Consider the following 13,839-nt stretch of genomic DNA (forward strand, 5'->3'; position numbering starts at 1 on the left):
ACAAATGCATTTTGAAAAATATAAAATCATATAGATGCAAAGTGTTACCTATTCCATGCAGAAATCTTACCCATTTCTTACAATTTCATTTATGGATAACTGTGTATACATTCACATTAAGTTTATTACTTCAAAACCTAAATATTGGCCTAAACATTTTGAGTGTGACAAAAAAAAAAGAAAAGAAAAGTATGACATATTTTGTTTTTATCACTGTTATACATATATTTAATATATATTAAATGATTCTATGAAAAGTATTTTTGGAAGTACAATTTTAAGCACACCATGGAAGAATTTGATATGATCTGATTTTACTGATCAGTTTTGTTTTAGTATAAATTGTATATATATATATATATATATATATATATATATATATATATATATATATATATATTGTTAATATTTTTCATTCTTTTTTCTCTTTTCATGGAACTGAATTTTGTTTGTTTTTTGTCATTTTCATTAGTTTGTTTTCATAAGTTTGTTTAATTGTTAAGTATGTCAGTATAGTCTTTATTTTTATTTCAGTTATTTTATTAGTTATTTGAGAAATTTTGTTTTATCAACTAGCTGAAATAAACAAAATTTGCTATTTTATTTGAAGTAACGATAATGTATTTTTTTTCTTAAAGTTAACTTTAATAACCCATAATATATATATATATTTTAAAAAGCAGAAAACAAGATGTATTACAGAAGTGAGAATTATTGTAATGATATAATGTCCTAATATATTTTATATGCATTTTGACACAAAAGATTTATGAGTTTCAGTTTTGTTTAAGGTGTTTAAATCAACAGTTTCACAGTAACCGTAGAGTAAGTGCATGGATTTAATGTGGATTAAAAGGGAAAGAGCCACTTTGGTCAGAAAGGCCACACAAACACTATTAGGTTGCTTAGAGTTTGGAGGCGGTAAGGCCCACATTAACTGCTGCACAATAGAGATGATTCATTAATGAATACTGTATGACTGTAGCTGAAAGATACACACTGTTCACTTACAAAAAGCACAGTACTGGAGTTCTTATAAAATACTTAAGGGGTTTTGAAATTACCAATGTGACTTGACTTAAAGAAAATATTTACTGATTATATAAACATATATGTTGCTCTAAAATTTACTTCACAGGAAAACATTACCACTATGCAGTGTTATTTTAATATCATTGATTAAATATTACTAAAACTGTAATAGTATGTTTAATTAGTTTTTATTTTAATACATTTTGTTTTGTTTGTATTATTTTAAACGTGTCTATATAGTTTTAATAATTTGTTTTATTAATTTTAGTCTTTTTTATGGTTTTAGTTATGGCATGTCCAAAACCATGGTACATTTTCGCTAACATAACTATACTAAAACAAACTGAGGCAGTGATCAAGAAATCTGTTAACATAAATATAACAATCTTTATTTCATGGCCATTAGTCTATTACAAAGTTAAGTATTTGCTGTAAATCAACAAAACAAAAAAATAATCCTGGTCGAGGTACAAATTATACATGTATTGAAGATGCAGTGACAGACAATTTTCTTCAACTGTGTGTGTATTGCAGCTTTGGTTGACCTCAGAGCAGCCCGGGTGAACGGGTGACGTATTTAAAAAAATACAAAGAAAAAGGGAGAAACACAAATACACAGAAACCCACTTAAATAACGTTCACAGCAGAATTAAAACATTTTCAATAAAAGTCTCAAACCGAGAGACTAAAATAACATGTACAAGCAACTGCTCAAAAGGTAGATGCAAAACAATAACATATTTTGAGAAATTTACATGGACTTCGGCCACTCTGTTCATATTCTACGCTTGGAAGCACCCAATACAGAACCGCAGAGTTAATATCTATCGTTTTGCAATATAAATCTGTCAAAAAAAAAAAAAAGTTCTCTCTAAAACAAATTGGCATGAAGGTTAAAAAAAAAAATTATATATATATATATATATTTTAGAGAGAACTTTTTTTTGTTGACAATATATATATATATATATATAATGACTGATTTCAGATTGCTAATTTCATAACGCAACATGCAGGAATATGAAATTGCATCCTTTTAGAGTGTGATGCTTACAAACAAAATATGATTCACACAAGAGGTTAAAAAATAACAAAACAGAAAAAATCGCTGAGTCCAAATTTTACTGTGCATAGAGGAGTATACCGATAGTGACAAATAAAAGGCACAAAAATAAATTAGCACAAGTTCACATTAACTAAAGTATTTAGACCACAAACACTGATTTGTTAAGTTTTAATGTCTGTTATTAAGGGTTCATATATGTACAGTTTAACACACTTATAGCCATTCTAGACGTCTATCTTGACACCAGTTATTATTAGGAAAATACGGCACTATCAAAATACTGTTTATAATACAGTTTTTATCATTTAGTGACATTGGCAAACCTAAATAATAATAATAATCCCCTCCAAAACACTACAAACACAAAGTAACAAATGCATAGAAAGAAAAATGATACATACTGTATAGATTAGTTTACTGAATGACATCAGATGAGAGGCTGAATTGAAATTCTTGAAATTTCGCAAACATTGACGGAAATAAACTCTTGCGCCTGTTTTTCTTGTAATAAGGTCTGATGTTATCTCGGAGCACTCTCTGCTCCTCTCAGACAACAACACAGCTTTGTACTGGCAACAGTGACACTGGCGTTTAAGTTTAAATTTGGACATTTCGTTTTGCAGTAAATGTTCTTATAGCGTTCTGTAATTACGAAATTACATTCAGATGGATTGTTCTGTAAATGGAATGAAGTCTATACTGCTGGGCAAAATACTTGGTGCAAAACAAAACAAAATGAACAGAAACTGAACAAAACATAACAAAAATAATCAAAACAAAACACAACGAAACAAACATTTCAAATAAACATTCATAGTTGTGGCCTCTGTGGCAAATCTTCTAACTATGGCAAACAAAACTGATCATCTAACAACAAAATACTGACGACTGAATGGCGTTCTAATCGTAGGATGTATATTCTATTTAATATTCCCTTTCGTCCTTCAAATATCCTCTCTCTTCGTTATGAGAACAAAGTTCGTAACTGCAGCCATTTGGGCTTGGTCTCTGTGAGCTGTGTTTTACATTCACTGAAGTGCGTGACCTACTGGAGGTGTTTGAGGGAGAGGAGCCGCGAGGTTAGTGGTGATTTCTGCTTTCTGCCTGAACTCTGGATGGAGACGGAGGCTGGATGCTGAAGACACGGATGTTTAAGTGTGAGGCGATCTGGTTACAGACACTCACGCAGTACCGCACCAGATCAAACGCTGACAGCACCTACAAACAGAAAGGAAAAAGCTAAAGCATGGCAAAATTTGATAAGCGAAATGCAAGAGCTTTTTTTTTTTTAAGAGGTATGCTTTTTTTGGATTAAATAAAGGTGAAGATCCTGCACTGTGTACGGTTAAAACGTTAAGATCTACACTTTTATACAGCTTGTCACCTTCTGATTATAATGTTAGTTAAGGTGTCTAGAACCAAAAACAGTCATAATTTATTTTTTCCACCCTCTCTCTGACCCTTATAGCTATATACTACTGTAACTTTAAGACTTCTATACTTCCGATATGATTAACAAGTATCTTCACATGTGATATGAGTAATAAGGAGATGAATACTAAATAGGTGAATGAAATGGTGAAATGTTAAAGTCAATGTGAAACCCCATTCACAATCCATTTAACTTCTGTTGTCAGACACATTTCCAGGCAAAACAGGATGTTCAGTAAAAAAAAGCGGTCTGTTTCCGCCAATGAATAAAAAAAATAAAAGTCAATTGCGACTTTATTCTATAATTCTGATTTTTCTTGCAATTGTGAGTTTACATCTTGCAATTCTGAATTGCATGATATAAACTCGCAATTGCAATTTGCGAGTTATAAAGTCAGAAATGTGTGATATAAAGTTGCAATTGCATGTTTCAGACTTTTTTTATAATGAGTTTAAATCAGGCAATTCTGACATTTTTCTAGCAATTGTGAGTTTATAACTCGCAATTCTGACTATTTTTCAAAATTGTGAATTTCTATCATGCAATTCTGACTTTTATGAGTTTACATTTCACATTTCTGCCTTTATAACTTGCAACTGTGATTTTATCACAATTCTGAGGGAAAAAAAAGTAATATTTTATTTTCATTCAATGGTGGAAACAGGCTTCCATACACACCTCAATGTGTTTGTTAAAAGTGTAAATAGGTCTAAGTTGTTTCAGAGGAAGTGCAGGTTATTATATTATAGATTTCTTTTTAAATTTGAAATCATGTGAATAATTTCGCATAATATGACCAGGAAAGTTTATTAAAAATGTAAATCGTGGCATTCTGATATCTTGTTGACTTGAATGTGCTTGTAATTGTGACGTCACGACCATGACGGTTTCTGAATGACCTTTGTTTCAAACACTAGTCTCAGCAGACCGTGTAAGAAGCCATGCGATCCAAAATCCAAAAGTATGTCCACATACTACACTGAGCTCATTATTTCAAAAGAGCAAGGAAAATCCATGTTTTCAGACAGATGTTACACATACCAGAGCGACCCACAGAAGATAGTACTCATTAATGAAACTGTTGAAGTACTGGTTCAGAAACAGCAGCGCTGGTCCGGTGAAGGCCAGGTCGTTACGATGCATTTCACTCTTTGTCATATGAGCAACCTAGAAAACAAAGCAGATGTGACTGTACTGACATTTACATTAACTGATGCTAATGCGGTTTGGGTGTGACAGATGTCTAACTACAGACAACAGTGTTTAGTATTTCTATCAAAATATGCAGAAAATCTTACCAACAACATATCTATCATATTTAACCATAATTCTTCCTACCAGCTATAAAAACCAAGCAAAGTCTAAATGTTCTGGTAGAGGTATATTCATAATCTGCCAACAGTATTCATACAAAAACAGAATGTGTTAGAAGCAGTTTATTTTAGTACTTATTTAGTGAAGCTGAAATAAATACAGTATACTGACGTCATTCAGGATCTTACCACCAGTCTGTTGGTGAGTTTGGCTGTGACACATCCAAACGCTAAGACGTAGAGACAGGGATGTCTCTCAAATAGCTGCACTGATGATTTCTTATAGATCATTAGAGCAAGTGTGATTACCACTCCTATATGGAAGGATGGGGACAAAACACTTGTTCCCTAATAAAAGAAGAAAAACAGTTGAGTGATTCATTTAGAGAGACATATAGTAACAAGATTTTTTTGATAATTAGTTCACATCATGTATGTTTAACAAAGCATATGTCTGATCCATACTAGATGAAAAAATGTCTGATACATACTACAGAAAAAATTATTGCTTATTCATTATTTCACAGCAGTTTTCAGTCACTCATTTCACAAACAAAGATATTTTATACTTAACATGCTTTAGCTGAAATTATATATATATAAAACATTTAGGTTGGTCCAGTTGACTTGAGTAAACTAATTTGAAACTATTTTACTACTTTTAGAATTAAAAATACATTAAGGGGAGACACTGCAGGCAAAAGCACTGTTTTTTCATGCACTTGTCAAGTTTGAGATTTTGAGCTTTTTGGTTTTTCATAAAGTGTTTTTTTCAGACTAGTGAAAAGAAAACATCCAAAAGACACTGTTAAGCATTTCTTTTATAGCAATTTATCTATTTGTGTCAATAGATTTCAATTACAATACATATTTTCTCAAAATGAGTTTTTTCTCCTACACTGAGCCATAAATCTCCACTTCAGTAGCACTTACACACACCAACCTTCACATTTTTATTCCTGTCTATATCCTGAAGGTTTTTACAGAGGGATTTGTTCATATATAATTTGCTTGATTATATACACAACATTTTATTTCCCCCAAAATTGGGAAAATATAGTGGTTTCTGTCCATTCTAAGCATTTTCTGAATTATGGAGTGACAAAAATGAGATACCCAAAATTCCCTCTGTAAAAACTTTTGACTCTAATAAGTCAAAAAAAAAAATCAAACAAGAATTTTGAAACTGACATCATCCAGTGTTTTGGATTTTTGTACTAGAAATTTATGCAAATTAGCACATATTTCATTAAATAATGACTCATTTGTATATTTAAACATAACATTTTAGAAAACTTGTAATACAAAAAATGTTTGCAATTATCAGTGTAATCAATCAGCTGGGTAAGTAAGGCGATAACTATTATTATTTATTTAATTTTTTTTTAACCCTATTCACCTGCAGTGTCTCACCTTAAATAACACAAAATTATGAATTTTACATCCAAGCAATGAACGACAGTGTTTGTCACTATGCATTTTGTCATTTTTTATTTTGTCTTTTAGTGGTGCAAAAATCACCCTCACTTTAGTTTTAACTTACCGCAATAGTAGATCCATTTTTGCCCATTCCGCCTGTAAATATAACCCGGAAATAGTTTGTGCAGGAGAAAATGGCACCCAGAAGAGTGCAAATGCCCGGTATTATTTTAATCTGGATATTTATCACAGGGACCTGAAAGATTGAAAACAAATCTCTCATATCCTGTTCCCAGTCATCACATACATGAGTGCTTCTCATTGGGATTCTGCATTTCACCGAACACATGCAACATGCAAGAGAATCAGATTTCCTGACTGACCATGATATACAGATTTAACATGTATGTCCTTGAACGTATGGTCTAATCATATGATCAAAATATGAAAGAATTAAGATTGATTTAAATTACCACAGATTGCCAAAAAGCCGTTCCTCCAATGGCAGCCAGTAAGTACATGATTATAATGTAGATTTGAACCTCAGTCACATCAATTCTGCACAAGCAAATAGCAAAAAAGTGATTAAAAGACGAAAATAAAATTTGTTAATTATCAATCTCACTCAAGTTCTAGCTTTTCCTGTTCTTTCTGTAGTCCTTTATCAAAAGTACAACACAGCTGTCTGAAAGCTGATGGTTTCCCATGAGCAGAACAGAACGTTCAAATAACATCTGTGTACTGAACGTGAAGTACAGGTGCCATCGATAATGATTAAGAGAAGTGTTTTCACTCACATGCCAAAGCGCAGTGTTCCCGAAACATACGTCTGCCAGTGGGCACAATAAAACATGAAGATGCCCACAAAACAACAGAAAAACATCCAGTCAGGGTGAGTGCCCAGCTGCACTGCTATACAGGTGCCCAGGACCACAAACACTGCATCAGAGAAAGACACAAAACAACAATATACATATATATATTTATTTTCTATCTACACTTCTACGTCTGTACAGTATATAATATAATAAACTTTATTTTATAAAGCGCCTTTAAAAGCAGCTTCTCAAAGCGCTGAAAAATGTAATCAAATACAATAAAATGCAAAACAAAATCAATAAGCAAATGCAAGTTTAAAAAATATGTGTCTTAAGTTGAACTTTAAAACCATCATAATTCTGAACATCCCTAAGTTCAAGAGGCAGAGAATTCCAAAGGACAGGGGCATAGAAAGAGAAAGCCTTGTCACCCATAGATCTTAGACGTGTTTGAGGAACAACCAACAAGTTTGACTGAGAGGAGCGCAATCTACGACTAGGAGTGTATGGATGCAACAATTCTGTGAGATCATTGTTAGATGATCAGTTTTGTGAAGAGCGTTACAATAGTCTAGCCGTGAGACGACAAAGGAATTTACCAGCATTTACGCAACTGTGAAATTTATCATAGGGCGCAATCTTGCGATATTTATGAGGTGGAAAACAGTGCTCTGGACGAAAGAATCTAAAAACAGATTAGCATCAAAAATAACTCCAAGGTTCCTCACTCGACTCTGGACTTCCAAAACAGAGCCATCCAGAGTCAGGGACAGATGGCCAGCTTTAGAAATTTGATGACGGGAACCAACCCTGAACTTCACCGTTCAAACACAAGAAATTATTATCCATCCATGTTTTAATCTCAATAATGCAGTCAGACAAATAAGCAACTTCAAGGCGCTCATGAGGATTTTAATGTATATAAATCTGCGTATCGTCGGCATACAAATGATAATGAAGGCCGAGCGATCTCAAAAGGTGGCCTAAAGGTGACAAATAAATATTAAAAAGTAAAGGGCCTAAAACCGACCCCTGAGGGACACCAGTTGAGACAGAGCTAATCTCGGACCTATAACCACCCATAGAAACAAACTGGGAACGGTCAGTAAAATAAGACCGCAACCACTTCAAGGCAGTCCCAGACACACCAAACACTCTTTCAAGACGAGTAAGTAATAGACTGTGATCCACAGTATCAAACGTGGCTCTTAGATCAAGAAGAATAAGAACAGATGTTGCACCAGAGTCGGAAGCCATCAACAAATCATTGGTGACGTTGACCAAGGCAGTCTCAATACTGTGAAATTTTACGAAAACCCAACTGAAGAGGTTCAAAATGGTTATTAATTGTGAGATGATTACACAAATGAGAGGCAACAATACGCTCAAGTAATTTTGCCAAAAATGGGAGATTTGAAATAGGACAAAAGTTATTGAAATTGTCTAGTGCAACGTTAATAGAACACCAGTCCACGTTATTCTAGTAAGAAATACATTATAATATCATCTGTTTATATTGATAGATAATACATTTTGATCTATACATCTCTACTCAAATGTACACTACCAGTCAAAAGTTTTTAAAAAGTAAGATTTTTAATGTTTTTTAAAGAATTCTCTTCTGCTCACCAAGCCTGCATTTCTTTGATCCAAAATACAGTAAAAGCAGTATTATTGTGAAATATTTTTACTATTTAAAATAACTGCTTTCTATTTGAATATATTTTTAAATGTAATTTATTCCTGTGATAAAAGCTATATTTTCAGCATCATTACTCCAGTCTTCAGTGTCATATTATCCTTCAGAAATAATCCTAAATATTATGCTGATTTGCTGTTCAAGAAACATTTATTATTATTAATACTATTATCAATATTTAAAACAATATAGTACATTTTGTTCAGGATTCTTTGATGAATAGAAAAGATCCAAAGATTAGCATTTATCTGAAATAAAAAAGCTTTTGTAACATTATATACTTAAAAAACATTATATTATATAAAAAAACTGACTCCAAGCTTTTGAATGGTATAGTGCAAGGGTCTCCAACCCTGCTCCTGGAGAGCGACCTTGCACTATACCATTCAAAAGTCATTTATAGTGTTACAAAATATTTCTATTTCAGATAAATGCAGTTCTTCTGAACTTTCTATTCATCAAAGAAACCTGAAAAAAAATTATACTCCGCTGTTTTCAACATAATAATAATACATTTTTTTTGAGCAGCAAATCAGAATATTAGAATGATTTCTGAAGGATCATATGACTGGAGAAATGATGCTAAAAATTCAGCTTTGAAATCACAAGAATAAATTAAATTCTAAAATGTATTAAAATAGAAAGCAGTTATTTTAAATGGTAAAAATATTTCATAACATTACTGCTTTTGCTGTATTTTGGATCAAATAAATGCACACTTGGTGAGCAGAAGAAAATTCTTTAAAAAAAACATTAAACATTAAAATTTAAAAACAAAAACAAACAAACTTACTGTTCAAAAACTTTTGACTGGTAGTGTATAGAGCTAAATCTTTTAAATTAATTTAATAATAAAGTAATAAAAGATAGTGCCATGGATCTAAGTGTAATAAAAGCTGACTGTATCTGCATACACAAACGTGAGCAGACCTGTAGAGAGGGAGTCACAGCCATGGTCAAAGAGCTCTCCAAGTGGTGTGCTGCTATTGGTCCGTCGTGCCTGCTTTCCATCTATGGCATCCAATGACTGGTAGATGAACAGACCTAAAGCACAGGCTAAGTATGCCCACGTTGGTGCCTGAAAAAAAGATAAAACGTGTTTAAAATTCTGTCCACTTGGATGCTTTTCACTGACTTTGTGAAACAACGGCCAACATGCAAGTTCATACTTAGAGCCACAAAGGTGGATATGAATGTGCTCTTTTATCTCTATAAGCCCTATTGTGGATACAAATGGTATGGGGAGAGAGAGGGTGTCGTATTGCAGACTTGAGCAATGTAGATGCTTTCCATAACAGCAGGAATCATAAGACTGTTATAGCTGATAAACACAGGCTGTTACCACTGACACACCAAGCTGTGTCTGACAATACACAGTGTCTTATTGCACTGTTTAAACAGACCACAGCAATTATCTCCTCTGGAGAACTCAGAATATACTAAATTAAGGCCTTCATAGACTATATGCAAGGCAGGGGAAGAAGAACAGCCAAGAATTTACAGCAATTGCAACTAAATATTTATAGTTACACTTAGACCGATATTAAAATCAACAAAAAAGACCACATCCTACTGCATAAGTTAAACAAAACTGATATCAAATTAGACAAAAGATCATGTACTAATGGTCACTGCTACAACTGAACTAGATCTAAACCTGATACATAAAAAAAAAAAAAAAAAAAAGACAGTGTTCTAATGTTGACCACTGTAACAGCTGTTAAATATAAATAATCAAATAAAACTGATTTTAAATAATCAAAAAGGTCATGTCCTAATGGTGACCTAATGGAGCTATTAAACAATCATAATTAGATTAAAAATTTATTTAATTAAAAGTAAACAACAACAAAGTATGATACTGTGATAGCTATTATATAATTAAAAGTTTACTAAACTGATGTTAAAACCAACAGAAAACACAATTATTAAAAATATAACAATATTAAAATCAACAACAAAATGTCCTAATGTTGACCACTGCAGCAGCTGTTAAATATTCATAATTAAAATATAACTGATTAAAATCAATAAAAAAAGACCAGATAACTACTGTAAAAGCTACTTAGTATTCATAAATTTACTGAACTGATATTAAAAGCAACAACAAAAAATGTCCTAATAGTGGCCACTGCAAAAGCTACTAAATATTTGATTAAAACTGAAAAATATCTTGATAATGACCACTGCAACCGCTGTTTAATTCTAAATATTCATAATTACATTAAAACCGATATTAAAATCAGCAAAAATGACTAAGACCTAATGTAACTGACCACTGTAACCGCTGCTAAATAATAATAACTACACCAAAACTGATATTAAAATAACAAATAAAAATGTAAATATTTTTCTCATCACATTTTGCATTGACATTATTTTGAATGTGCACTATACCACTGTTAGCAAGTGAAAATAAAATTAATTAAGATTTGTAGCTGTTTAAAACTACTGAAGCAGTGAAAGTGCACAATACCTGTTCGGTGGCAGTAGGGCAGTAGTATACTAATATCAGGGTACTGATAATATTAGTAGCGAGTCCCACTATGGTGATGAGGTTCGGCGCCATCCAGAGAGGCACTTTGCTCACCAGCCAGCACCAGAATCCCTGCATGAAGGGCTCCAGGAGGGACCGTCCCGCACTGCTGTACTGATGCTCCTCCAGCCTTTTCAGCTGCTGCCGGGACAGACGGGCTACGGGAAGCTCCATCAGCTTGGCCAGGAGACCGGGGCCCTCTTCCACGCTTGGTGTGTTCAGGTCACGGGCCACTGAGAAATTGTTGTCGGAATCAGCCCGAGCCCGGACAGGTCTCTTGTGAGAGCTCATGCTTCTCTGTGTGGGCGTGGGGAGCGTTGAATCCACAATGAGATTATGGGATTAGATCTATGAGAGCAAATACAGGGGCGTGCATAAATTATTTTTGAACAAATGGAAGAACTCTGACACTACTGAAAAACTGGAATTTATAAATAAAAGAAGGTTTTTGTGGGGTGGTGTAATAGTTACTTATTTAACTGCTATTTAGTAAATGATTTATATACGCTACAGTCAAGCTACACTACAGTCTGGAACAATCAACAAGTTAAATGTATTGCTCAAGGACAACAGATCAAGGCTTTAAAGATCAAATGGGACGAAGACCGTTTTCTCCCACTAAAACAAAATTAGCTGTATATTCTATTTTATTGTATTCAATTATAATCAACAGTATATGCATGTGTGTATACATACATACATACACTGATATTAAAGTGAATTCATTAAAATTTTAAAATCACATTAAATTTTAATTTTAACATTTTAAATTAAAATGACAGTTTCTAAATATTTCATTATATTGTAGCAGATGTTCCACCAGCGCTTTTATACTTTAATAAACACCTCTTAAAACATTTTTAGAGAATAAAATAAGCAATAATATATAAATATATGCATGTATAATTATAAACTGATATAATACTTAATTTTAACGTAATATTTTAAATTATTGGAAGAATATTCAATTATAGTGTAGCAGATGTTCTACTGGTAGTTTTATACTTTATTTGACGCCTCTTAAAATATTTTGCTCTGTCTTCGACCTCAACTTAAAAATTGGGTCAACTTTAATGTGCACAGAAGTAGGTTTATATAGTTGATCTCACAGCTATAAAACAAAGAGAACATTATTTTTGTAATTTAATAGAGTGTTCAGTCCCTATATCATTTTATATACATTTTATTTTAGGCATATTTGACCCTGGACCACAAAACCAGTCGTAAGTAGCACGTGTATATTTGTAGCAATAGCCAACAATACATTGTATGGGTCAAAATGATCGATTTTTCTTTTATGCCAAAAATCATTAGGATATTAAATAAAGATCATGTTCCATGAGGATATTTTGTAAATTTCCTACTGTAAATATATCAAAACGTATGAATATGCATTGCTAAGGACTTAATTTGGACAACTTTAAAGGCAATATTTTGAGAACCCTCAGATTTTCAAAATATTGTCCCATCCAAGCAAACAATGGAAAGCTTATTTATTCAGCTTTCAGATGATGTATAAATCTCAATTTAAAAAAACTGACCCTTATGACTGGTTTTGTGGTCCGGGGTCACATATAACAAAATATAAATGTGCTCATTTATTTTTCACAACTGTAATATATTAAAGACATTTTAGAGGAGGTGTGATTAATACAGTTCGGTTGTGACCAACAGTACCTTTGTTTACCCCCCACCCTAAAATACACCTGACAGTACAGGAAGAGGGCAGTTACAGGACAGAGAGATAAGAGAATGAGGCATTGGGATGTAATAAAACCAAACCCTTAAACTATGGCATTGATCTGCCGTATATTTAATGAGGTAATCACCAGTTGACTGTATTTATGAGATTTATAACCCATTCAAATCTGGAGGATGACGTCAGCTTGATAACCAGCCGAAGTGTGACGTCGTCAGCTTGATGGCGATCTGTCAAACGTGTCAGACAAGATGATAAATGTGATATACGTATACAATTTTCATTTTGTAAAACACGTTTTTAGAGGCATTGTGATTATTGAAGTTGGGTTGTGATCAATAGTACCTTTGTTTACGTGGTGAAGATGTCTTTTCTCCCAGCAGCATTACACTGGAGATGCCCGTGTGGTGGCAAAAGTTGAATTCTTAAATGAATTATAAATAAATTTAAAGAAATGCCGGGACGAAGAAACGTTCGCGACAACGGAGAAGACGCTTAGGTGAAGGATGGTTAACCGACTGCAGGGTGAACGGCGTGGATGAGAGGCAGAGGCGTGAAAAGAGCTTCAATAACGCAATGACAACGCCTTCCGGAAGTAAGCATTTCAAAATAAAAGCAAGCGATAAAATATATTATTTTTTATATATATATAATGATATAAATCACTTTTCTTTTTTTCTTTTTTTTTACATTAATCAGATATGTTGATTTTTTTTTTTTTTTTAATCCGATTATTTAATTACGGAATAATAATGAACAGTCGTTCATTAGCACTGCAATAAAAACGGATGGTATGGTTTCTCATGAATTTCAGCAATGTGTAAA

The 13,839-nt window shown here is 32.9% G+C and overlaps 1 protein-coding gene across 1 annotated transcript; it reads right to left on the minus strand.

Annotated features, from left to right (window-relative positions):
* Positions 1-1,395: 1,395 nt before the first annotated feature.
* On the minus strand, positions 1,396-13,600 carry cept1a (choline/ethanolamine phosphotransferase 1a). The gene is made up of 10 exons (XM_058785200.1): positions 13,360-13,600; positions 13,145-13,244; positions 11,256-11,663; positions 9,710-9,857; positions 7,060-7,201; positions 6,736-6,820; positions 6,387-6,518; positions 5,033-5,191; positions 4,572-4,697; positions 1,396-3,316 (listed from the first exon to the last, which is right to left on the minus strand). The coding sequence occupies exons 3-10, from the start codon at positions 11,604-11,606 to the stop codon at positions 3,179-3,181; spliced, it is 1,281 nt and encodes a 426-aa protein (XP_058641183.1). The 5' UTR covers positions 11,607-11,663; positions 13,145-13,244; positions 13,360-13,600; the 3' UTR covers positions 1,396-3,178.
* Between the last annotated feature and the right edge of the window lie 239 nt (positions 13,601-13,839).

Source organism: Onychostoma macrolepis, chromosome 08 (genome assembly GCF_012432095.1).
Source record: "Onychostoma macrolepis isolate SWU-2019 chromosome 08, ASM1243209v1, whole genome shotgun sequence".
Classification (NCBI taxonomy): Eukaryota; Metazoa; Chordata; class Actinopteri; order Cypriniformes; family Cyprinidae; genus Onychostoma; species Onychostoma macrolepis.